Source organism: Anomaloglossus baeobatrachus, chromosome 3 (genome assembly GCF_048569485.1).
Source record: "Anomaloglossus baeobatrachus isolate aAnoBae1 chromosome 3, aAnoBae1.hap1, whole genome shotgun sequence".
Classification (NCBI taxonomy): domain Eukaryota; kingdom Metazoa; phylum Chordata; class Amphibia; order Anura; family Aromobatidae; genus Anomaloglossus; species Anomaloglossus baeobatrachus.
The window spans coordinates 162769542-162797244 of record NC_134355.1 but is presented as its reverse complement, the minus strand read 5'-3'; the positions used below and the strand labels follow the sequence as shown (position 1 = coordinate 162797244).

The 27703-nt window shown below is 44.7% G+C and overlaps 1 protein-coding gene across 12 annotated transcripts in view; it reads left to right on the top strand.

Moving 5' to 3' along the window:
• SYNE1 (spectrin repeat containing nuclear envelope protein 1) overlaps positions 1-27703 on the top strand; it is a 672549-nt gene that overhangs the window by 323965 nt on the left and 320881 nt on the right. For all 12 annotated transcript variants that reach the window (XM_075339554.1, XM_075339558.1, XM_075339562.1 and 9 more), the window contains 7 exons: positions 1028-1181; positions 13246-13874; positions 15027-15206; positions 16645-16795; positions 20577-20735; positions 21406-21588; positions 24809-24910. In XM_075339554.1, the coding sequence (XP_075195669.1) occupies positions 1028-1181; positions 13246-13874; positions 15027-15206; positions 16645-16795; positions 20577-20735; positions 21406-21588; positions 24809-24910 (1558 nt within the window). The remainder of the gene's footprint in view (positions 1-1027; positions 1182-13245; positions 13875-15026; positions 15207-16644; positions 16796-20576; positions 20736-21405; positions 21589-24808; positions 24911-27703) is intronic.

The following is a 27703-nucleotide window of genomic DNA, read 5'->3' as shown; positions in this document are numbered from 1 at the left end:
TTGGCTGATGATCGGTTCATGCAGTGTTATGTGAATCCCCTATTTATTATATTGATGGCCGGACCATACAATACAAGCACTTTTTTCCATTTCCCTTTTGTGCTTCCCCTATTTCCTCATAGGTTGTAGCTTGTAAGCAGGCACCTCACTCCTCTTGGTATCTCTTGAATTGTCTTATTCTGTAATGTCTCACAATATCTGTACATGTCCCCTCTGAATTGTAAAGTGCTGTGGAATATGTTGGTGCTATATAAATAAAAATTAGGATTGATTATTATTATTGGATTACTTTTATTTTTACTCTCTTACACAAGTACGAGAGGAAACATTTCTAATAGATTATTGTATTTTTGTTGTTTCTTTTTAAAAGAATCAATTCCCTAAAGGGCTAAGGAGGAATTAAGCCAGAGATTTCTGTTTTAAAGACCAACCACCAGGATTTTCCTATATAAACTAAAGCCAGTGCTTTACTGGCATTATCATGCTGATTCTAAACATACCTTCAGTTGTGAGATCAGATATATACTTTCTGAAATACAGGCAAGTAAAGTTTGTGCAGTGAACTGTTACTTGATTGATAGGTGCTGCAGAATATTTACAATGTGGGTTGGGTTTTCCTAGTTATTCCTGCCCCTGTCTGCCTGCTCGCCTGTCTTTTCTCCCCCTCTCCTTTCATCCTTCTTCCTCCCACTGTAATAACAGAGACGGGGAAGGGGGGGGAACAGGCAGGCAGACAGAGGTGGGAATAACTAGCAAAACCCAACCCACCTATTAGATAGTCTGCAGCACCTATCAATCAAGTGAATTTCACTAAATGTATTTGACTGTATTTCAGAAACTATATATCCAATCCCACAACTAAAGGTATGTATAGAATCAGCACTATAGTGCCAGTACATCACTGGCTTTATTATATATAGGAAAATCCTGGTGGTTGGTCCTCTAAGATATTCACACCTTCAACATTTTCAACACCATGCATTAAGTATGAGTTTATAACAAACTTCTCATGGCTATCTTTTTTTAGGATCAGTGTCATGGAGTCCATTGTAGGGGAACATCAGAAATTTGATGACTTGTTACAAGAATTTTCCCTCTGGATTAAGCAGTTTCTTAAAGATCTTCAGGAGGCTGCCGAAATAAAAACGTCTGACTATGAATCTGCTGTTCTTCTAAATGAGGTGACTGTATTGTTATCACTGTTGTACATCTGCTTTATTGTTCTTACACAAAATAGTGCTACAAACTTATGATGAACTTGGTCATGCGAGGTCATGTTCGCATTGGGTTTTAGCCCTCCGTTAAATGTATATGCTTGTAAAAACTCCCTACATATACAGAAAATGAAGGCTGTGAAGAACACTGGCAGATATGGATATCTCATAAAGACTTTTCCATTAATTTGATTAAAATATTTCCTATTATAGATGTGAGCTAGAATGCCAGCTGTTTAACAGATTAGTAATGAAAACCATCCATTAAACAGATGCCTATTATGGGTGCCATAAAGTAGTATCCTTCACCCATAGATTTATATGTTTAAAATAACCAAACTGTCTTGTACAAAACATATTAGATAAAGATCCTCCTATTTTTATTTTATCTTAGAAAAAGAGATTGAGGAGACTGGAAAAGGATGCGTATATGAATGCATTTATATTTAATGAGCTGTCCATAGCGCTATTCACCTGGGCATTTATCCCTTTACATAACAGCACTTATTCATATAGCATTTTGTCTGCAATCTGTCTGAAGAAGGTTTTGTTGACCGAAATGTTACTTATTTTTATTAAATATCCAAGTGAAATAAATAACATATACAATTATAAGTGCATAGTGCAGGACAAAAGATGAATGAAGTGCCAATGCTGAAACAAAAACATGTGCAGGGAGGGTCATACATTTGATAGTGTGCAGACACCGGTAGTCAGATATACAAATTAACAGCAGGAGAATGCAGCCTGTCAGAGGTAAATAACGCAACATGCACCGGTGCTAATTTAACACTCACCCTTAGGGGTACTTTGCACACTACGACATCGCAAGCCGATGCTTGTGATGCCAAGCGCGATAGTCCCCGCCCTCATCGCACATGCGATATTGTGTTATAGCTGCCGTAGCAAACATTATCGCTACGGCAGCTTCATATGGACTTACCTGTCCTGCGACGTCGCTCTGGCCGGCGACCCGCCTCCTTCCTAAGGGGGTTGGTCGTGCGACGTCACATGGCAGGCGGCCAATAGAAGCGGAGGGGCGGAGATGAGCGGGACGTAAACATCCGCCCACCTCCTTCCTTCTGCATAGCCGGCGTGAGCCGCAGGACGCAGGTAGGAGATGTTCCTCGCTCCTGCGGCTTCACACACAGCGATGTGTGCTGCCGCAGGAATGAGGAACAACATTGTAACATCGGTCATTCCGAAATTATGGAAATGACCGACACTACACCGATGATACGATTTCGACGCTTTTGCGCTCGTTAATCGTATCAAAAACTATTTACACACTCCGATATCGACAGCGACGCCGGATGTGCGTCACTTTCGATTTGACCCCACCGACATCGCAGCTTCAATGTCGTAGTGTACAAAGTACCCCTTAGAGTACCCTGTCAACAATTAGCACCACCACAACCCCATGTGTTATTTCTTTATCGTTCCTTTGGGAGACCCAGACCTTGGGTGTTTAGCTTCTGCCTCCGGAGGACACACAAAGTACTACACTTAAAAGTGTAGCTCCTCCCTCTGAGCTTATACACCCCCTGGTGAGCCAGTCCCAGCCAGTTTATCGCTTTGTGTTCAGGAGGCATACATCCACACATGCATTCTCTTATGATTTTTTTGCTTTTTGGAAAGAGATTGAAGAAATGCGGGTCCACGTCTGGGCTCCTGGCATGTCCCTTCTCACCCCACTGTATCGGCGGTGTTGTAAGGTTGATTTCCAAGGCTGGAGCCTTACATGCCGTGCTCCTTCACCATCCCTCCTGGGCTCTGGATTGAAGTGGGAGCCAGCGCGGTCTTAATGCCTGGCAGGAGACCGGTCTCTGTCCACAGCCCCTTCAGGACTCTGCTGGACCGGAGCACTCATCCCCAGGGACCTGGCCCTGCGTCTCAGCAGCTAAGTACCTGAGACGTTTATATGTTGGGGGTCTCTGTCCTTTATTGTATGGGGAGAGTGTGTTTGCTGTACTTGTTTTTGGCATTTCCGGCGGGTTCTCTGGCTTTCGCCCGAGAACCGCGCCGATGGTGCCTGCGCGTCGGCCTCGCTGCTGAAATTTAGGCCCCGCCTTCGCCGGAGGCCTAGTTTCTGTAACCTGCCCTCGCATGTCATTCATGCAGAGGGACAGGCACGGCTCCTCCCGGCGGCCGTCCTGCACAGGGGAGGGACACTCCCCACTGCTTGTGAGTGACTCCTCCCCTGCAGGTCTCTATGGCCCTCCAGATCCCGCCTTCCTACAGGGACGCCCCCTGTCCCGCCCCTCTCTTCGCTCCGGCGGCCATTTTCTTGGACAGCGTTCACTCTGCGCTGGGCCATCCTGCACTTTGCATCCCTGCTGAGGTGCTGTGCATTGGGGGTCCGGGCTTTGGGATCTGGAGGGCACACAACACCGCTTCCAGCGGTCTGGTAAGCCACAGCCGGTCTCTGGCTGTGGACCTCTGTATATACTCCCTGGGGTTCATTCTCTTGTAGAAGTTGTCCCCACTCCAGCAGCATGTCTCACACGAGGAGCAAGGCTCCAAAGCTTTATACTGTATGCGCTGCATGTAAGCTCCTGCTGCCTGAACCGAGCACCTATCCACATTGTGATGTCTGCTCTAACTTGGAGGTGCCACAGCCTAGAGTCTCACCCCCAGTGGTCTCTCAGGCTGCTTCTGCACCTGTGGCTGAACCCCCGGCCTGGGTAGAGTCCTTTTCTAGGTCTATCTCACAGTCATTTGCTGAGTCCATGGGACTTCTGTCCAGGACTTTGATGAATATGCATCAGCCCCCTTCACAGGGTGCCTCTAATGCTCTTGCTAAGGGTCCTTTAGGATCCTTATCATCTGACCTCCGTCCACCGGAGCTCACAGAGGATTCTTCATCAGGGCACAGGCCCCGTCCTCCTAAGAGGCGCCGCAGGGTTTCCCCTCCCTCCTCATCCCGCGGTTCTGATTCAAGAGCTGACTCGCAGGATGAGGAGGATGCCTTTACAGGGGGCTCGGAGGCTAACTCCTTGTGCCCAATTGATCTTTCCGAGGGTGACTCAGAACTTAGTGACTTGATTGCTTCCATTAATTCTGTACTGGATCTCAATCCGCCAGTATCAGAGGAGCAACCCTCTCTGGCAGAAAAGCACCAGTTTACCTCGCCTAAGAGAGTAAAGAGTGTGTTCTTTAACCACTCCAGTTTTCAGACCGCTGTGACCAAACCCAGGGCCTGTCCTGACAAACGCTTCCCAAAGCGTGGTTCTGATGACCGTTTTCCCTTTCCACCTGAGGTGGTCAAGGAGTGGGCTCACTCCCCAAAGGTAGACCCTCCGGTGTCTAGGCTAGGTGCCCGGACCGTTGTGTCGGTGGCTGATGGCACTTCCCTTAGGGATGCCACTGACCGTCAGATTGACCTTCTGGCCAAATCCGTGTATGAAGCGGCGGGGGCTGCGTTTTCCCCAACTTTTGCAGCAGTGTGGGCTCTCAAAGCCATCTCTGCTTCTCTAGAGGAGATGCATTCCCTCACCAGGGAATCTATGCCCGAGATGGTTGCCTTAACTTCTCAGGCTTCAGCTTTTTCATCTTATGCCATGTCTGCCATGCTAGAGGCTGCTCACCGCACTGCGGTGGCTTCGGCTAATTCCCTCGTTATCCGCAGGATCTTGTGGCTTCGAGAGTGGAAGGCAGATGCTTCTTCCAAGAAGTACCTTGCTGGGCTTCCCTTAGCTGGTTCCCGGCTGTTCGGTGAACAGCTGGATGAAATTATTAAAGAAGCTACTGGTGGGAAGAGTACTTCCATGCCACAAACCAAGACCAGGAAACCTGCCCTGGGTAGGAATCAGTCGAGGTTTCGCTCCTTTCGTTCCTCCAACTGGTCGTCCTCTAAGCCCTCCGCCTCGTCCGCTCACTCAGCTAAGGACCAGAAATCCAACTGGTGCCCGAAAGCGCGTCCACAGAAGACCGCAGGAGGTCCTGCCACTAAGGCAGCCTCCTCGTGACTCTCTGCCCGCTCCAGCAATGTCCTTAGTCGGTGGCAGGCTCTCCCACTTTGGCGACGCTTGATTTCAACAAGTCTCCGATCAGTGGGTGAGGGAGATCATATCTCACGGCTACAGGATAGAATTCTCTTCCAGCCCGCCAAACAGATTTTTTCTCTCAACTCCCCCCTGCTCCAAGGCCGCCGCCTTCTCACAGGCCGTGGCAGCCTTGCAGGCCAACGGAGTAATTGTACCAGTTCCCGCCCGGGAATGGTTCAGAGGTTTTTACTCAAACCTCTTCCTAGTTCCCAAAAAGGACGGTACCTTCCGGCCCATCCTGGATCTCAAGCTTCTCAACAAGCATGTTCGGGTGCGGCACTTTCGCATGGAGTCTCTGCGATCAGTCATTGCCTCAATGACCCAAGGGGATTTCCTAGCGTCCATCGACATCAGAGATGCCTATCTACATGTGCCAATTGCAGTTTCACACCAGCGTTGGCAACGCTTTGCAATAGGAGAAGATCATTTCCAATTCGTGGCTCTCCCCTTCGGGTTAGCCACGGCCCCTCGGGTATTCACCAAGGTCATGGCAGCAGTGATTGCGGTTCTGCACCTCCAGGGGTTGGCAGTGCTTCCTTACCTGGACGACCTTCTAGTCAAGGCTCTATCCAGCGCAGACTGTCAGCGGAGTGTCTCGCTCACTCTCGCCACTCTAGCCCAATTCGGGTGGCTTGTCAATCTTCCCAAATCCACTCTGACTCCGACCCAGAGTCTCACGTACCTAGGGATGCAGTTCGAGACTTTGCCGGCACTTGTGAAGTTGCCCTTAAACAAACAGCTGTCACTCCAGTTGGCGGTGCGCTCTCTCCTGAGGCCCCGCCATTATACCCTCAGGCGTCTGATGCAGGTGCTGGGTCAAATGGTGGTGTCCATGGAGGCTGTTCCCTTTGCCAAGTTCCATCTGCGCCCCCTGCAGCTGGACATTCTCCGCTGTTGGGACAAGCGGCCTTCCTCCTTACACAAGTTAGTGGCTCTGTCGCCACGGACCAGGAGCTGTCTTCAGTGGTGGCTTCGGCCCCTCTCCCTGTCCCGAGGGCGCTCCTTTCTGGCCCCGTCCTGGGTGATTCTCACCACGGATGCCAGTCTCTCCGGCTGGGGAGCGGTATGTCTCCACCACAGAGCACAGGGCACTTGGACTCCGTCCGAGTCAGCCCTTTCAATCAATGTGCTGGAAACCAGAGCTGTGCTTCTAGCTCTCCTAGCATTTCACCACCTGCTCGCGGGCAGGCACATTCGAGTCCAGTCAGACAACGTGACAGCGGTTGCCTACATCAATCATCAAGGCCGGACACGCAGCCGCCTGGCAATGATGGAGGTACAACGCATCCTTCAATGGGCGGAAGACTCCAGGTCCACCATATCCGCAGTCCACATCCCAGGCGTGGACAACTGGGAGGCAGATTACCTCAGCCGTCAAAGCGTGGATGGTGGCGAGTGGTCTCTGCACCCGGCAGTATTTCAGTCGATCTGCCGCAAATGGGGTACTCCGGACGTGGACCTAATGCATCCCGTCACAACAACAAAGTTCCTCAGGCCTTCGTCGCGGACGCTCTGGTTCAGGACTGGTCCCAGTTTCGTCTGTCCTACGTGTTTCCCCCTCTAGCTCTCTTGCCCAGAGTCCTGCGCAAGATCAGAATGGAGGGTCGTCGAGTCATCCTCATTGCACTGGATTGGCCCAGGTGAGCTTGGTATCCGGACCTGCTCCAACTGTCCGTAGAGATGCCGTGGCATCTCCCGGACCGTCCAGACCTACTCTCGCAAGGTCCGTTTTTCCGCCCGAATTCTGCAGCCCTCAAATTGACGGCGTTGCTCTTGAGTCCTGGATTTTGACGGCTTCTGGTATTCCCCCTGAAGTCATCTCCACTATGACTCGGGCTCGCAAGTCTTCCTCCGCTAAGATCTATCACAGGACTTGGAAAATTTTCCTATCCTGGTGTCGGTCTACCGGCCATCCTCCTTGGCCATTCTCCTTGCCGACTCTTCTGTCTTTTCTACAGTCCGGTCTGCAGCTAGGACTGTCCCTCAACTCCCTCAAGGGACAAGTTTCGGCTCTGTCAGTTCTGTTCCAGCGGCGTCTTGCTCGGCTGGCTCAGGTCCGCACCTTCATGCAGGACGCGTCTCACATCATTCCGCCTTACCGGCGGCCCTTGGACCCCTGGGACCTTAACTTGGTGCTCACGGTCTTGCAGAAACCCCCCTTTGAGCCTCTTAGGGAGGTTTCTTTGTATCGTCTTTCACAGAAAGTGGCCTTTCTGGTTGCCATAACCTCTCTCAGGAGAGTCTCTGATTTGGCTGCGCTCTCCTCGGAGTCTCCTTTTTTAGTCTTTCATCAAGACAAGGTGGTTCTCCGTCCGACTACGGACTTTCTTCCTAAGGTGGTCTCTCCCTTCCACCTTAACCAGGACATTACTTTACCTTCCTTCTGTCCGGCCCCTGTTTATCGCTTTGAAAAAGCTCTACATACTCTAGATCTGGTGCGTGCGCTCCGGATCTATGTGTCTCGCACCGCTGCGCTTAAGCGGTGCACCTCTCTTTTTGTGCTAACCACAGGTCGGCGCAAGGGCCTCCCTGCTTCTAAGCCGACCTTAGCCCGTTGGATTAGGTCGACCATTTCGGACGTCTACCAGAGTACGCAGGCGCCTCCCCCGCCGGGGATCAAAGCACACTCGACCAGAGCTGTCGGTGTCTCTTGGGCTTTTAGGCACTAGGCTACGGCTCAACAAGTCTGTCAGGCTGCCACTTGGGCTAGCCTGCATACCTTCTCGAAGCACTACCAAGTGCATGCTCATGCTTCGGCAGATGCGAGCTTGGGCAGACGCATCCTTCAGGCGGTGGTCGCCCATTTGTGAAGTTAGGTTTTGCCTACTTCTTAGTTTTTCTGTTTATTTCCCACCCAGGGACTGCTTTGGACCGTCCCAAGGTCTGGGTCTCCCAAAGGAACAATAAAGAAAAAGAGAATTTTGTTTACTTACCGTAAATTCTTTTTCTTATAGTTCCGTCTTGGGAGACCCAGCACCCTCCCTGTTGCCTGTTGGCAATTTCCTTGTTCCGCGTGTTTTCACCGGCTGTTGTCGTGGACAGAGTTTCCGGTTGTTCTGGCTCATGCTCTGTTCTACTTGTGGGTGGCTATTCTCCTTCAGCTTTTGCACTAAACTGGCTGGGACTGGCTCACCAGGGGGTGTATAAGCTCAGAGGGAGGAGCTACACTTTTAAGTGTAGTACTTTGTGTGTCCTCCGGAGGCAGAAGCTAAACACCCAAGGTCTGGGTCTCCCAAGACGGAACTATAAGAAAAAGAATTTACGGTAAGTAAACAAAATTCTCTTTTTTGCAGGATCCTGTCACAATAAATTTATGGGCGGGCATTGGAGTCATGTGATCGGTAGTGAGGGGAACTGAACGTGAAAGACTGGGAGCCGACATCTAACACCTGTGGAGACTGGTAACCAAGGTAAACATCGGGTAACTTGCTTGGATACCTGATATTTACATTGGTTATGAGCGTCTGCAGCTGCTAGGAGCCGGCTGCCTGCACACATAACCAAGATAAACATCGGGTAACTAAGACCGCGGTTACCCGATATTTACCATGGTTACGAGCGTCCTCCGCTCTCATGCGGGGGAGAGTGGGGAGAGAGGGAGGGGGAGGGAGGGAGGTGGAGAGAGAGGGAGAGAGGGGGAGGGAGGGAGGTGGAGAGAGGGACTGATCACCCGAGGCTGGTTTCTGTGCATGCTCAGTAGAGCAAGCAGGATCCTGTCTATCAGCATGCCAGCGTTCACATGCGTTTGCATGCTGTTTAGTCAGGATCCAGCAATTTGCAGTATTTGGACGCAGCTCAAAAACGCTGCAAGTAGCGTTTTTGAAAAAAGATAAAAAAGATAAAAAACTGCAAGTCGCTGGATCTTTACTATAATGCACGCAAACGCAGGTGAACGCATGTTGACGCGAGTCCATTGCAAATGCATTGAAATGAAAACGCATTTGCACTGGATCCGTTTTTGCGTTAAAAAAACGTTCATGACGGATGTTAAAAAAACGTAGTGTGAAAGCAGCCTTACACCCACAAACTGAGATTAAGGCCATGTGCGCACGTTGCGTTCAGTATCTTGCAAAAATGAACACATCCTCTGGCAGAAGTTGTCATTGTCAAATTTGGTTTTCACCACATAAACACTGGAAATATGCATGCGTTGTTCTTGCGTTTTTGCCGCGTTTTGACCGCGTTTTACATGCATTTCCATTGCTTAAAATGGGTTGCATTTTCAATACAAAGCCACTACTAAAGTTTGAACATTCAAATACTAGGAAAAAAATGAAAAAAAAAACCCCAAACCTTTAAATCATACACTATAATGATAAAAATGAATGTTTTGATTTTGTCAAAAAAGTATGCGTTTTGCATCAAAAATGCATGTAAAACACTAGAATTGTGTTTTAGGATGCGTTTTGATAATTCCCATTGACTTCAATATTAGCAAAACTCTGCCATAATGGCAAAAACAATTGATATGTTGCTTCTTCAAACGCAGAGATTTTGACAAATTTTTTACACCAAAAACGTTGCATTTTTAAAAGCATCGTGCGCACATAAAATCCCTATTTTCCATAAACTTAGCTTGGAAATCAAAACGCATGCATTTTTGCATTAAAACGCTGCAGCTCAAAATGCTGCAGAAACGTATAAAAAAAACGCAACGTGTGCACATGGCCTTAGTGTATTGGCATTTTATGTGATATACAAACACGAAGTAACAAGTATTTGGTTTTTTTTAACTTTGTTTTATTAACAGCATAATCACATCAAACATAAAAAATCTGACAATGTGTACAACGTTATACAAACCCGGTACATGGAAGGCTACATCAAGCTTAGGCATATTAATAAACTGTCTCACAGCTTCCATGGCGTCATCTTATACTTAAAACAGAGTGATGTTGTTTTCCATACATCCTAATATGTATGCATTCATTAAGTTTTATATGGAGTACACAGACAATTCAATCAATATGGTCTAAAGCCGGCGTTACATGCTACGATTTATCTGACGATCTCAGTAGCGATGTGACACGCCCAGATCGTAGTTACGAAATGCCGAGATCGCACATAGGTAGTTTAGTAGCGGTCACACGTAACGATCGCACAAGCGACGCAAAATCGTTCAGCGATATATTGTTTGACCAAGGCGGTCATATGGATGTTGTTCGTCGTTGGCAGGGTGTCAAACGTACCAATATGTCTGCTGCGATCCAAACAACGAGCAATATTTTGAAAATGAACGACGTGTTAGCGATCAGCGATTTTCAACCTATTTGCTATCGATCGGAGTCGCACATAGGTGTCACACGCAACGACGTCGCTAACGATGCCGGATGTGCTTCACGGAAACCGTGACCCCGCCGACATATCGTCAGATAAATCGTAGCGTGTAACACCGGCTTAAGAACCAACATAAAAAAACAAAACAAAAGCAACAATAACAGCTACGTAGTGTTTCAATATACTGCAGGACAGCATTCTGCATTTTACATTCTAACACCCAGAGGAATCCATCAGTGCCATTGTGATCACCTTTAGGCTTCTGTGAGTGTGCTAGGGAAGGAGTTCTACAGGTCCAGATTTTATTTTTTTCTGGATGCCCGCTATTGTAATACACCACTCTTTAATAGGGTATGATTGAATTTATTAATTTGACCCAGACCCTACAGTCGGATCTGAACCACCTATCCATCTTAAGGTTATCAACTTCCTAGCCATGAACAGGGTTTCCCTAAGAAATATTTTTATATAGTGATCCCACGATTCCTCCTCCACCACTCCAAACAGACACAATAAGGGTGACACGGAACCGGAATCGACACGACAGATGATAATAAGGAAGTCGCCTCCTGCCAAAACGTAAATATAATAGGACAGCTACATATCATGTTTGTAAAGTTTTCCCCTGAAAGATGACATCACGAGCATTCCGATGTGCGAAAATGACCCATATTGAACAAACGCATGGGAGTGAGGTATGCCTACTGAATGATATCACATTGAATCAGTCTATTATTGGCGGATGGGGATACTGTAGTTGGGGATTCCAATACCTCCTCCCACTCCTCTCCTTGTAAGGAAGGGATCAGGGATTTCCATCTGCCCTGGGCTGGCAGGGAAGCTGACTCTACCCCCAGCGATAACAGATAAGTGTATATGGTCGATATCAAGCCCTGGGTTGCCTGTGATTTCACAATGCCTATCATTGGGAACAACGATATCGGTCTCTTTACCCTAACCTTTTGCATATGAGATTGGATCGCCGTACGTATATGAAGGTACCTAAAAAACTGGGACCTTGGGACGTTATATTCAGTTTGAACCTGTACAAAGGATTTGAAGGTGTTAGTTCCCAGGCTAAAGAGATCTTCCAGCATGACTCTGTGTCACACCAGGGCTATGGGGTACTCGGTCCCGGGCCTTATATATACGGGGAACAGTTCACTGGGTGGTCGTTGCCCGATTCCATGTCCCTGCGGTTGCTTTTAAAAAGGGAATTATATACAGGGGATTGTTCAATAAAGTTTATGTCGTGACGCCACTTGCGAGTTGCGGTTATAGAGATAGAACCGCCGCTGCACAGTCTCTCCTCTGGGGCTGATATTGATGGCAGCCTGGATATTGGGCCCTCCGCAAGTGGGGCCGGGGCCCCAGGGGGTAGGTGATGGAGTTAGGCGCAGGAATAAGGTAGGCCACACAAAGAGTTGCTTTGTAACCGGTTCTCTTTACTCACAGTGTATGGTAACTGGTACCCGGAGGAAGGCTGGTGTTCACCTCTGGTTCCCTTAGTCCCAGTGCCGGGTTGATGACCTGGTGGCTTCTTTCCCCTGCACCTCTCAAGTTGGTGGGTCCCCATGGCTTGGAGCGTCTGGGGGTCCCCTCCTGTTTGTCTCTCAGTCTCTAGTCCGTACGGCGGCAGTGTGAACCCTGTAGGTGTTTCGTTCCGGTCCCTGGTTCTCCCGTTACTGCTGGTGCCCCCGGGCTTCTAAGATCAGTGAGGTCCTGCATGGTCCCTCACTGTGCAGATTTTATCAAGTCTGCCTGGAGCGATTGCCTGACCTAGGGCTCTGTACCTCGTCGGTGCTATGGTTCCGGGAGTACTTCTCCGTACTCCACCGGCAACCACACGCCTGGGCCCTCAGGTCACCGTCACACTCGCGTGTCAGAGTAGTTACATCCGTTCTCCCTCACTTCCACTTACTAACTCTCTAACTGTCCGTCCCCTCCCACCTGGTTGTCATTTAGTGGACTGGATCGGCTCCACCCCTGGGTGGCCATCCATTGGGTCCATTCTATTCTGTCACCAGTCTGTGGATGGGGAAAACTGGGATTTTAATGTTTTGCTGTTACCGGCACTGGTCTTCCAGGTCTCTAGGGGTAGGCCCTGCATCTTTGGCAGGACGCAGTACCTTGTAGTGCCCTGATGGGTTCAGGGGCGCTACAACTACATTATAAGAAACCCAGAATTGCGCAGAGGGATGGTCTATAAGAGTAGGGAAATAACGAATAAACGAATAAAGAAGCTCTGCCACCGCCCCCTCAATGCGCACTATTTTTTTAACCTGCCGCCACACTGATCGCACCAACAAATAGCAAGTATTTGTGAAGTGCAAAGAAAATAATAAAAGGTTTTCTAAAAAATGTTAAAATAAAATCTGAAAAATTGTGAAGTGCATTTGTCTGTTGTCATTTGTCAATACTTTGTAGGATCACCTGTTGCTGCAATTACTGCTGCAAGTCTTTTGGTGGATGTCTCTACCAGCTTTTGTATATCTAGAAGCTGACATTTTTGCCCATTCTTCTTTGCAAACTAGATGTAGCTCAGAGGGATTGGATGGAGAACGACTGTGATCAGCAATTTGTATGTCAATGGGATTTGGGTCTGCACTGTGACGTGGCCATTCAAACACAACCCTGTAGTTTAACCCTTCGATAGATATAGTTTATGCACAGCTTGCATCCAACGTGATTTTTCTCATTATTTCCAGAATCATATCGGAAAAGTGAAAAGACAACAGGAAGAAATAGATCATTTGAAGGCTCAGCTCAAAAAGTTGTGCACTTTCACGGTTCCGGATGATCATTCGGTGTTAGAAGGACGGGTCACAGACTGTGTTCAGTTATATGAAGAAACCGTGCAGATCATTGAGCGACGACAGGAGTCCCTATCCAAGCTAGGCTTCTTCTTGAAAAGCCACCAAGAAACCCTAAATGTCCTCTGTAAATTAAAAGAAAAAGTTAAAGATGCAAGCAGCCTAGATAAAGACAAATCTGAGTCTCTGGAGAAAGACATAGATAAGGTTGCTCAGGAAATTGATGAAATAATAGCACAGTCAGTAGGATTAGATACAGCTCTTACCAAAGCTCAGTACCACCTTAAGAGCTCCACTACTGAGCAGAGGACGTCCTGCAGGGCTCTGGCCGATAACCTAAATATGGAACTGGAGAAGGTTCAGAAGTATCTGGGAACAAAACTCAGTGAAGCAGAAGCTCTTGGAGCACTCTGGAAATCATTTCTTGATTGTAGGGAGAAACTGCTTAAGACAATTGAAGATATTGAAGAAAAGGCAGATGGTGACGACATGAAAGAGCCAACATTACAGGCTCTTCAGCAAAGGTAACGTTATAACACGACATATCAATTAATTGCATGATTACAATAAGCATTTTGATGACACTGTATTGTGTTTTGTTGGTAGACTCCTAAGCAATGTAAGTCATTATAATAGAAAATTTTCAGGATCCAGAAAAGGTTATCTTATCTCATATAACACTGCTTTAGGATATCATCATGGCATAAAAAAGTATGACACCTAGCTTCAGTCAGTGGCTTGTGCAATATAAAACTATAGAAATCCTCTTAAAGGGAATCTGTCACCAGGTTTTTGCTACCTTATCTGAGAGCAGTATGATGTATGATGTAGGAGGAGGGACCTTGAATCCAACGATGTGTCACTTAGTTTACTTGGTACAGATGAAAGTAAATTTTGCATTTCATTTGGAAATTAAAGTCCCAGAGTCATGTGGAAGAGTGGAGAGGCCACAATTTTTTAATCTCTGAACCAAATTGGTTGTAATAAATATCTGCCTCCCTGCAATCTAAGAACAGGGGATGTGGCCACTACTCCACCACACCCCTCTTTCTCAGAGAGAAAAGAAGCAGCCCCCTGATGTGTAATGTCACGTCCCAGAGGGTAGGGGGAGCAGAAAAGAGCAGATCCAGTGTCATACTGAATTACAGGTACAGGCAATGGGCATCTCATCTTTATCGTTTGAGGGTAAGGACAGTAGAAGAATTTTTTATCTCCCCCGAGTACCCCTTTTAGTGTACGCCTTATAGAGGTTCTATAGTAGCCAATAATTTTACAATCTATTTATCAATGGTAAATTTGTTGGTTAAAAAAAAAAAATATAAAACAGAAAGAATTGTCAAAGTCTCTAGATTCCAGTTATGGAGGACATGTCAGATCTGGAGACACTGGTAGAAATACTGTTTGGGGATGTATATTTAAGAACCAGTGAAATGAGAAGTAGCATAGATGAATCAAATAGATGACTTATTCACTTCATAAACTTGTTTTGCCCAGTATCCCATTATCAATGACTATTATAATTTATTTTTACCGGTCTCTCTCTAGCTGTCAGTTGGCACTCAGATGGGCACTAAGCAGTCCATTTGCACTCACTAGTTTACTAATACTATTTGGTGTTTCTCCTGTGACCAGTTTCTTAAAATTACCTTTAACCATTGTTGTACCATTGAATATAGGTTAAAGTTTTACAATGAACTGGAGGAAGAAATCAACTCCTACCAGCATGAAAAGCATTGGCTTATGGAGAAAGCAAAGCAGATCGCGCAGAAGGATTTATCCATGGCTGCAGAAGCAGATAAGGAGCTGAATGGTCTTATAATGACTTGGGAAGACACAAACAAGCTCATTAGTGAAAAGTAAGCATAAAGGAGCCATGTTACATCACCATCATTATTATTTCTTTATTTTTTTGTTTACTCTCATGTAAAGCTGCATTAATTTCAAAGGTAGTTTACAGATATTGTCATCACTGTCCCAGTTGGAGCTTAGAACCTAAATTCCTTATCAATATGTTATTGGGGTGTTTGAGGAAACCCATAGAAACATGGGGAGATCATACAAACTGCTTCCAGATATTGTCCTTGGTGGGACTTGAATCCAGGACCCCAGTGCTTCATGGAGACAGTACTAACCACTGATCTGCCCTGGAATATGTATTTGGTGAAGTTCAATCTGATTTTTTTAGAACAGGGAATTCCAAGTCTACTAGTTAGGTTGTGTTAGAATTTCTTATTGAAGAAGTTGAAGTTCATGAAAGTGAAATTCATGACTGGGCAGTGAATTCACCGCACCAAGTAGGATCCGCGCTCAGCACTGGAGCACTAGTATTAGTGAATCTAGATGTACTTCTAACCAGTGCCGTGAAGCTTTTGGCCTATTCTTAAGCTACATGCGCACGCTGCGTTTTTTGCTGCGTTTTTGCTGCGTTTTTGGCTGAAGTTTTGTTATCAGAACTTTCTGACATTTGACCTCCCAGCAAAGTCTATGAGAAGTCAGATTTGCTGTGCGCACTTTGCAGTTTATTTGTCAGCGTTTTATTTGTCAAGTTTGTGACAAAAAAATGCAGCATGTTCATTCTTCCTGCGTTTTTGTCAACATTTGTCACAAAAATGCATGTTGTGAAAAATGCACTGAAAACACACCAAAAACGCAGCAAAAACGCACCTACAATTACAAGCGTTTTTTGTGACATTTCCAGGCTCTCTCTGACAACGTGCAGTTTTGGCTGCAGTTTGTGAACACAAAAAGATGCAGCGTGTGCATGTAGCTGTAATAGCTGTGAGGGGTCTCAGCAAATAGACATGTGATGATCAGTAGGTAATGTCATATCCTGTCATCTCTTAAGCTGCATTTACACTGCAAGATAATTGTGAACGCGTTTTTCTAAAAATGCTTGTTTAACGATTGTCTTGCAGTATTAACAGACTCATCTCATGAAAGAGCAAAACAATTGTTTATCGGGTGAAATGATCTTTTGGGTAGGAATAAAGATCATTGTTCCGGGTGATACATTGTCCTATGTAAAGAGGGCTCTCACTGGCCGGAACCACGGCAATTTATCCATACTGCGTGATCTATTTCGAATCTCTCAATGTACATCATTTACTTGGGTCTGCCTGTGCCAACAGGCATTTAAACGATCACCGGTTGGTAAAGCTTTCTTGCCACCGGTCGGTCCATGTCAGCAGATCCTTTCTGTGGTCGGAAAAAACTTTAATTGATAAAACATTTTCAAGCCTATAATAATTAAATGTGTTGATCTTGAATTCTAAGCATTTTTTTCTCATACTATAGTCAAGAGCAATGCTTGGTTCTTATCGACCTAATGAAGGAATATGAACATCTGAGGTCGTCTATTACTAGACTTATAGAGAATGCAGAAAACGTGATAACAATTAAGTCAACTTTAAAAGACCAGGAAGACATCCGTCGTACCATCACAAAGGTAAGATTATGTTCATGATATAAATCCTTAGCATTTAAAGAGAACCAGTCACTAAGATTTAGCACTATAAAGTAAATTTTAGATGTAATGTTGATTAAATGGATTCCTGCAGTGAAGGAATACGATTTGTGGTTGTTGAATAATCTTCCTCTAAAGTTTTCATCTGATGATGTCTTCTGAGCATCGGGGTGGGAATTGGGGTTAGGGTCTTTTGCTTCTCTGTCCCTCCACCTTCCTCCTCTGCTTCTTCTAGAGGTCACTCTTTATCCAACGACCTGCCTCCTTTTTGGAATTCTGCACCACAGCTTGCATCATTGCGGTGGGCGGCACATGCACAATGTGATTCTGCAGCCGGTCTGCAGTTCTTCAGTAAAGTGGCGACACATGCATAGAACGAGATTTTACCTCAATGACCTCTTCATTAAGCCGAAAATTTGATTTACTCATGCTCCACCCCAGCCCAATTTTATTGAAGACAGGCTGTAGAATCACACTGCGCACAGTCTTCAATAAAATGGAAATAGGGCGGCGCATTCACAGATCGAGATTTTGGCTTAATGAGAGGGTCATTGAGCTTAAATCTTGATCCCCAAAAAAATGACACACAGTAAAAAAATAGTTTATTTGAATAAAGACTCCCCCACACTATCAGTTGTTAGCCAAGTTATTATCAAAATTATCAATAAGTTCCGTCATAGTCCACGTTCCCTAAATGCAGCTCCAGCCACTGTGAATAGCACTAAAGTACAGCTATTCACACCCACCGAGTAGTGATGACATTGATCTACAGTGTCGCCGGATCTCGCTGAGCGCAGCATTGAGCCGGCCGCTCTGATGAGTGTTGTCGTCACTACCTAGTGCCCGAGAATAGCTGTATTTTACTGCTATTCACAGTCTCTGGAGCTGCATTTAGGGTACATGGACTACGATGGAAGAGCTTCGTGAGAACAACAATAAATTGGTGAACAAGGGATAGTGTTGGGGAGCCTTTGTTCAAATAAACTATTCTTTCCTATGTGCTTTTTTTAATTACTGGGTTAGTAATGGGGATGTCAGATAGACATCGCTCCATTATTTACCTCTGGGCTTGATGCCAGCTGACATTACACAGCTGACAGCAACCCCTAAAAGTATCACCCTGATTGCCTCTGCACCAGGGCAGTCGGAAAGAGCCGGCAATGTGCATTTATTGTAATGTGCTAATTCTTGGGTGGCTTCAAGCTCCCCAGAAGCATCCCTTATATTTGACAATTCTGGCACTTTGCCCAGCTGTTCCCAATTGCCTTGGTGCCGTGGAAACAAGAGAAATATTTTTGGGGGTTGATGTCAGCTTAGCTCTGAACTGAATACAGCTTCGGCGACTGTGAATAGCAGTAAAGTACAGCTATTCACAGGTGACGGGTAGGACAACAACGCTCATCAACGTGTCTCGCCGAAAAAATCCATCATGTGTGGCACATCAAGATGCTGATTACACAACATGATTTTTGTGCCTTAGGCTTGTCACAATAAGATGCCACTCAATTATGTGTAGTTTAATCACACAGTACAATGCCACAGATATCACGAGTTTTGAGTAAGCATGCAATTGAAATGAGGACTGAAGGAATGTCCACGAAGCTGTTGAATTTAATGTTCATTTCTCTACCATAAGCCGCAGAGGCGAATCTAGGGTTTCCAGCACCCAGGACAAGTATTCAGTTTGGCGCCCCCCATCACATGCGGTTTGAGTATTCGTCATGTGACTGCTCATGCATTTGCACACTTACAGTCACATACTGACAAGTTGCTCTTCCTTATTCTCTCCATATTTAATGGAAAACTGCAGCTCCTGTTTCATTGAGAGAAGTAGGAAGAACAGCTAGATGTCATGTGACCATAAGTATCAAAATCGCATGAGTGGTCATGACTGATGGAACCAGCAAGCGGAGCTGAATCCTGACAGTGAGTATATTACTTGCTGTTAGTATTGGGCATGCTACAGTGCTTAATTTTCTTTTATTGAAGGGATTTTCCAGGTTTGTGATGAAAGTCTACAGTCACCCTAGTTGACAGCAGACTTCTGAATTCTCACAGTGCGCGCACTACACACTTTCAGATTCTCCTATGCAAGCGGCAAGAGCGGATGGTCATGTCAGCGCAAGTATGCAATTTGCATACTTATGGCCACATTTTGACTAGACATGTCTGGCCTTACTCAGTTCACTTGTATTGTACGAGGCCACGAATGCCTAGTCAGCACGTGACCGCATGTATGTAAATCGCTCTCCATACGGTGTATGCAGCCATCCTTCCCTCATTCCCATACTGTGCCTGCACACATTCCCACCTCGCTCTCTATACTGTATCAGAACCCATCTCACTGCTTCCAAAATTGTGTCTGCATCTTGACATGACAAGCCTGTGAGGTGGATGGACTATCTTGGCAAAGGAGAAATGCTCACTTACAGATCAAGGCAAATTTGTGAACAATATTTGACAGAAAAAGGTCATTTGCATACAAGAAAAGTCTTAGGCTACTTTCACACATCCGGCTTGAGCTGTGCGGCTCAATCCGGCTGTGAAACCTATGCAACGGATGCGGTGAAAACACCGCATCCTTTGCATAAGTTTTTACATGCGGCCGGTCTGTTTTTTTCCGGTTGCGTCACGCTACTGAGCATGTGCAGTGGAAGAAACCGCATGCGGAGGCCGGATGCGTTTTTTTCCGCTTCGCGCCGCATCCGGCGTCCATAGGCATGCATTGAAAATGCGCCGGATGCGGCGCGATGCGGTTTTTTTTTGCCGGAGCAAAAAACGTTGCAGGCAACGTTCCATCTGGCCGCGGCATCGGCTAAATCTGCCGCATGCGGCAAAAACCGGACCGAACGCAAGCCCATGCGGCACAATACGGCACTAATGTAAGTCTATGCAAAAAAAAAACGCAACCGGCGGCAAAAAAAACGGTTGCGGTTTTTCTGCAGAGTGCCGTATTGTGCCGCAGAGCAAAAACTGGATGTGTGAAAGTAGCCTTAGATCTTAGAACTCAGCTCATGTAAACTTGAAGCAAAAACAAAAGTGTTGGATTTATGTTTTTATTCAGTCTAATAATCATAACTGCATATCATAATATCATAACTGCAGCCTTTCAAGGTGTTTACAGTCATATCGAAGGATTAAACATGCCAAGAGGACGTTTCACCAAATTTTTCATTTTGAACTAGACACACAATGTAATAGTGGCTGCAAAGCAGAATATAACTTTTTTATTATTTTGCCTCTCCGGTTGAGAGATATTAGTAATCAAAATATTTAGCACCTAAACAGTTAATCTTATTTACGTTCAAGTGGGCAGTACCAGAGAGATTTCACTGGGGGCGTGCACTTCTTCCTTCTTCTTTTCAGTATGAGACATGTTCTTCTTTCCCAAGTGTGTTCTTGCTTGCTTATGAGTGGTCAGCATCAGAAAGCGGTAGAAGTACACGCTCCCAGTGAAATCTCTCATGTAATGCCCGCTTGGACTGATTTGGTGTATCTCTGCACAGAAGAGGTCGGGAAGAGAAGTATTCTATTGTGCAGCACCTATTACATCATGTGTCCAGTTCAACATGAAAAATCTAGTGAAAGGTCCTCTATAATGTCTATGAATAAGATTTTCTTACAGGTGCATTTACAGTATTACGAATATTCTAATATGGTAGATAACAGATTAATGTTCATTATGAAATCTGTAGTTTTTCTTCTAAATATTGTGTTTTTTTAGATTTGGATCACTAATGTGACTTACATTTTTTTTTCCAAGCATGAATTGGCTAGGAATGACCTGAATGAAAATCAAAAAGAACTGGACGAGTTCACCAACAGAGGAAAACACTTGTTAGTTGAGCTAAAACGAATCCATGGCTGTGATTCAAGTCTAGTGAAAAAAGATATGGACTCCTACGTGGATCAATGGCTTGACGTAAGATGCATTTATCTTCTGCTACATGATTTATACTGCAGTCACTTTCCAGTGACTCACAATGCGTCAAAGTTTTGCTGGTGTTATTAATCAGCGTCATATTCTCTGTTTTGTGTGCTGTGTATCAGTAATTGTGTGGCTTAATTAGACGCCAATCAGTCTAATAAAGCAAAGAGCATCTGGAATTGGTTTGCTTGGAGTATAAACATCAGAAAGTGAAAAAAGATATACAAAATACTTCTTTATGCTCACATAGCATGACTGTCCGCAGAATTGTTGGATGTTATGTTCTTTAAAGATACAATACGTTGTAGGGTTGTATATTTTGCATACACTCAGAGCAGAACTGGACAGGATCCTGTAACAATGTTCTAATTTAAATGTACCTGTCTCAATAATATACCAATAGAATGTCATTGATATGCTCTTAGAGACGTAGATGCTACAGCACCAGTAGGGATCAAAATCCAAAGCCCCATTGATTCAACGCAATTTTTGCAAAATGTTAAAGACATGCGCCATACAAGCAGAAAGTACCCATTCCAATATAAGCAATGTGAATATGGTGACAAGGCAGGCTGACAGTGACGGTTGTCATCAACATTAGCCCATACGAATACAGTTTACATTAGGATCTAACATCGTATTCTGTTGACAATGTTTTACACAGGTGCTGGAGAGAATAGACGAAAATCTGGAAAGACTAAGTGCAAGCTTGTCCTTATGGGAAGATGTCTTGAGCATTAATGATGAAATCGATGGCTGGTCCAGTAGTTCCATTTCACAGATGAGTGAGAACATCACTAACCTGAACAGCAGTCAGCAAATGAAGACCAGTCTTGAAGAATTTCAGGTGTGTGTTAAATGATCCATGGAGAGTTATATTATCTAAAAGGAATAATAAAACTTAAAATTATCGGTTAAATTACCCATATCATGTATTGAAATAAAACGCACTTATTCTTTTTTGCGTGGCATGACAGCCCATTACCTTTGTACTGTATCAGCAAAGAACATTCATTTGGCACTTGATACATTTGTATGTGATCAGTTTGATTAATATTCTGTTTTTCCTAATATACCAGTGTTCATATCCTGCTTTTACCATCCATTTTCTACAAGTAGATGGCTGGTGCGATTGAGGTTTTTACTTGGAACCACGGGCAGCGTGTATCAGACACTGGCTGTATAATTTCCGCCGTATATATTCAACTCTAAAACATCTTAGGGTTTCAGAGAAAATGATACTTTACCAGCCGCCCGGGACCAAGATGCATGAGAGACTAGTCGGACAGGGGGGTCCCCGGCGGCTTCTCCCCACCGTCTCCCCCTGAGTGATAGGTCTCTCCCTATACTCTCATGGAAGAAGAAGCCTATCACTCCAGAGCCGCAGGCACTGCCAGGTACCTGCCTGTCTGACTAGTCATTCTGTGACTTTGTTCCCAGCGACTATTAAGCTATGGTAAGCTCTGACATGTCGCAGCATTTCAGTGTTAAACATATATTATACAACCAGCACCAGATGGCAGCATGTATTGGCTGTCATTACAGCTACTTACTGATTACTAATGCAATAAAAGTTAAGTGGAATAGCTCTTCTGGTAGCCAGAGGCAATACAGATAAGACAGGATAAAATCTAAAACATAAGGATATTTTAGGAGTTTTATGGGAATAAAAAAAATAACTAATGGAAGACTTAGAAATATATTCCAAAGTACAGTACATTTAATTAGCAAATCATAGTGGTTTTGTCTAGAGAGGTAATCACTATAGCATTAAAATGGCCACTGTATTTTTATACTGAAAAACCTGTCCTAAAATGTTTAAACAAGTGCCTGCAAGCCTGTGAAGTAGAAAGTTACACTACAGATAACGCATACCATGTATAGTTGCTCAGAATTACATAGTATTCAGTAGTGTGAGCAGTTTCTTCTTACCTCAGCACCCCTGGTATCTGCAGTATCAGATCAGAGAGACATGTTGGACAGCAGTGTGAACAATCTCTTCTTACTTCATACCCATGGTATTTGCAGTATCAGATCAGAGAGACATGTTGGACAGCAGTGTGAGCAGTCTCTTCTTACCTCAGCACCCATGGTAGCTGCAGTATCAGATCAAGAGACATGTTGGACAGGTGTGCGAGCAGTCTCTTCTTACTTCAGCACCCATGGTAACTGCACTATTTGACCAGAGAGACATGTTGGACAGCAGTGTGGGCAGTCTCTTCTTACTTCAGCACCCATGGTATCTGCAGTATTTGATCGGAGAGACATGTTGGACAGCAGTGTGAGCGGTCTCTTCTTACTTCAGCACCCCTGGTATCTCCAGTACTTGATAAGTTTATCCACTGAGGGCACATCTTTTTACACATGAAGGGTGGTGGATGAGCTTCCTACTGCACATAGGTACCTTTCTTACTAACATTCTAAATCGTTTCTGTCTGTGTAGCAAGGCAGTGGACGTTTTAAATTTAAGACTGGAGTCACACTAGCGTATGGCATGTAATGCGAGAGCATCAGATGTGATATGCTAATGACCCTTGGCTCCTGCTCTGCTGCGAGCGTGAGCCGAGCGTCATGTAACTGTGATCCAATCTTTTGATCAGACCAAAGATGCGGAGGAGAGGGAGATATTACTCACTGCATCTCCTCAATTGTCAGCCTGTGCGTATATCGCACTGCACTTGGATGTCATCTGAGTGCAGGCCGATGTTTCACTCGCACCCATAGACTTGTATAGGTGCGAGTAATGAGACCATGCTGCGATTTTTGACTCAGTCCGATTAGGGCTGAGGAAAAACTTGCAGATGTGAGCTGCACCATTGTCTAACATGGGGCCGAGTGGAACGTGAGAGTCACTCGCATTGCACTCATGTGAGTCATATGCCAGTGTCACTCTAGAGTCTAGCCTAATGCGGGCTTCACACGGTACGATCTATCGTGCGATTGCATGAGCGATCGTACCCGCCCACATCATTTGTGCGTCACGGAAATTAGTTGCCCATGGCGCACAAAGTCGTTAAACCGCCGCCACATGTACTTACCTGCTGAGTGACCTCGCTGTGGGCGGCGAACGTCCACTTCCTGAAGGGGGAGGGACGTTTGGCGTCACAGCGATGTCACACAGCGGCCGGCCAATAGAAGCGGAGGGGCAGAGATGAGCGGGACGTAAACGTCCCGCCCACCTCCTTCCTTCCGCAGGTAAGCTGTGTTCATCGTTCCCGGGGTGTCACACGGAGCGATGTGTGTTGTCCTGGGTACGATGAACAACCGGCGCCATTAAAAATAAACAATTTTTTAAAAATAAGCGACGAGTACACGACTCACGATTTGTGAGCGATTCTGCGTCGCTCGGAGGTGTCAAACGAAACGACATCGCAAGCGATGCTGGATGTGCATCACGAAAACCGTGACCCCGACGATGCATCACGCGATAGCTCATCTCGTGTGACGCCCGCATAAGTGTGAATTTTCTCTAGGCAAAACAACTGTGATTTGCTAATTATAGGTATTTAGACATTTTTACAGTGACATTTTCTTTCATTATTTGGCTTTTTTTTCTACTCCTGGAGAACCCCTGCAGAAATGATTCAATTGATCGAGTTTATAGTTACTATTTCCATAATGCAGTACTGAGTGTTGTTTTTTCAATCTAAGTTTATGTAATTCATTCTTCACAATACATAGATACATCAATGTTTACTCACCCCGCAGGTATGGATGAGTTCAGTCTCACTTGTGTGTCCATTTAATGCTCGGTACAGATCAGTGCGCAGATTCTGTAGACTTGCACAGAATATTGCAGGATTTACAGAACAGCTTCCCTGCAGTTCCCGGGGTTTGTGCTATAATGCAGATTTGCATTGAATAATAGTAGCCTTTATATTTCTTTATAGTAAGTTTTCTTTTCTCATTAGACCCAGAATGTAATAAACTGTGCTGGAAAATTCTTCTTCATTTACGCACTCCTCCTGGCTTGGGAGCGTGGTTTGGCCATGAATCAAGATATTTCTGGAAAACTGTTTAACTTATTTTATTCTTTGTTCACCATTTTCTCTCCCGGGAAAATTCAGACTGAAGTTACATGTAAAGGGCAAAAGTTGGAAGAGTTTCACTCTAAGATTTGTGAACTGAAGGAACTGACCAGGAGCCAGGAGCCCCCGGCAGAGTTACAGGTAACGTTACATATTGTATGTAGAAACAGCAAAGAGCCATGTTTAATGTTTTGTGCAAATCCATGTCTAGGAATAGCCGCATGACGTAATGCCTAAAGCAATCCGACACGGCAAATGACTTTGTATTAAAAAATGTTATTTGGATTATGTTGTCTGTATATGTTTATACTTATAATGGAAGCCGAGATATATTTTCAAGTATTTATCGCTAATTGTGTGTTCTTTTATATCTTCATTCATTCTGATACAATGTGGTGTGTTGTATGGCTATACATTAGTTTAGGATCTTATGGCTGATACTCTAGATTTATATACTTTTTTTATGGTCAGCACACTGGTGTGTACGGTGCATTTAAAAAGTATTCATTCCCCCATTAACTTTTCCACATTCATAAACATTACATTTGCAATCTTAAATGTATTTTATTGGGATTTTATATGATTTACCAACAGTAAGTACCAAGTATTTAAGTAAGTGTAAAGGAAATGATGCATGGTTTTCTAAATGTATAAAAAAAATGTAAATCTGAAATTGTGACATGCATTTGTATTCAGCCCTCCTGTAGACTGATACCCCTAAATAAAATCCTGAAGGACCAATTGCCTTCTCATGTCACCTAATTAGTAAGTTGAGTCCACCTGTGTGTTATTTATTCTCCGTTTAACTACAGCTGTTCTGTGAAGACCTCAGAGGGTTGTTTGAGAACATTATGGATCAAACAGCATGAAAGTCAAATACCACCAGAAAGGTCAGGGATAAAGTTGTGGAGAAGAGTAATGCATGGTTAGGTTATAGAAAAATAGTCCAAGCCCTGAACATCCCACGGAGCACTGTACAATCCATCATCCAAAAATGGAAGGAGTAGGGCACAACTGCAAACCTACCAAGACATGATCGTCGCCGCCTAAATTGACATCCCAAGCATGGAGAGCACTAATGTAAAAAAAAAAATACAAAAAAAAACAGCCAATAGGCCCATGGTCACTCTGGAGGAGCTGCAGAGATCCACAGCTTAGGTGGGAGAAGCTGTCCACAGGACATCTGTTAGTCGTACTGTATATTCCACAAATCTGACCTTTATGGAAGAGTGGAAAGGAGACAGTCATTTTTTAAAGCAAGCCATAAGAAGTCCCAATTGCAGTTTGCAAAAAGCCATGTAGTATGTGGAAGAAGGTCCTCTGGTCAGATAAGACCAAAGGAAAATTTTTGGGTTGAATGCAAAATGCTATGTGTGGCAGAAAACCAACACTACACATCATTCAGAAAACACCATTCCCACCGTCAAACATGCTTTTCTTCAGCAGGGTCATGAAAGCTGGGCGCAGTTGATCAGAAGATGGATGGAGCTAAATACAGCGAAAACCTGTTCAAGGTTACAAAAGACTTGAGACTTTGGCATAGGTTCACCTTCCAACAACGACACTAAACATACTGCTAGAGCTGCAATGGAGGGTTTAGATCAACGCAGTGAATGGCGCAGTCACAGTTCAGACCTAAATCCCATTGAGAATCTGTGGCAAAACTTGAAAATTGCCGTTTAGACGTTCTGCATCCAACCTCACTGACCTGGAGCTAGTTTGCAAATCAGAATGGGCAAGAAATTGACCCTCTAGATGTGCAAATCTGGTAGGGACATAACTCAAAAGACTTGCAGCAGTAATTGCCGCAAAAGATCGTCCTACAAAGTATTGACTTAGGGGGGCTGAATACAAATGTATGTCACAATTTTTAGATTTATATTGTCAAAAAATACAGTGCCTTGCAAAAGTATTTGGCCCCCTTGAATTTTTCAATCTTTCCCTACATTTCAGGCTTCAAACATAAAGGTAAAAATTTTAAATTTTATGGTGAAGAATTAACAACAAGTGGGACACAATTGTGAAGATGAACGATATTTATTGCTTATTTTAAATTATTGTAAAAAATAAAAAACTGAAAAGTGGGGTGTGCAATATTATTCGGCCCCTTTAAGTTAATACTTTGTAGCGACACCTTTTGCTGTGATTACAGCTGCAAGTTGCTTTGGGTATGTGTCTATCAGTTTTGCACATCGAGAGACTGAAATTCTTGCCTATTCTTCCTTTGCAAATAGCTGGAGATGAGTGAAGTTGGATGGAGAGCGTTTGTGAACAGCAGTTTTCAGCTCTTTCCACAGATTCTCGATTGGATTCAGGTCTGGACTTTGACTTGGTCATTCTAACACCTGGATACGTTTATTTGTGAACCATTCCATTGTAGATTTTGCTTTGTTTGTGATCATTGTCTTGTTGGAAGACAAATCTCTGTCCCAGTCTCAGGTCTTTTACAGACTCCAACAGGTTTGTATTTGGCTCCATGCATCTTCCCATAAATTGTAACCATCTTCCCTGTGCCTGCTGAAGCAAAGTAGGCCCAAACCATGATTCTGCCACCGCCATGTTTGACAGTGGGGATGGTGTGTTCAGAGTGATGAGCTGTGTTGCTTTTACGCCAAACATATCATTTGGCATTGTGCCCAAAAAGTTCGATTTCGGTTTCATCTGACCAGAGCACTTTCTTCCACATGTTTGGTGTCTCCCAGGTGGCTTGTGGCAAACTTTAAACAACACTTTTTATGGATATCTTTGAGAAATGGCTTTCTTCTTGCCACTCTTACATAAAGGCCAGATTTGTTCAGGGTATGACTGATTGTTGTCCTATGGACAGACTCTCCCACCTCAGCTGTAGATCTCTGCAGTTCATCCAGAGTGATCATGGGCCTCTTGGCTGTATCTCTGATCAGTCTTCTCTTTGTTCGACATCAAATTTTTGAG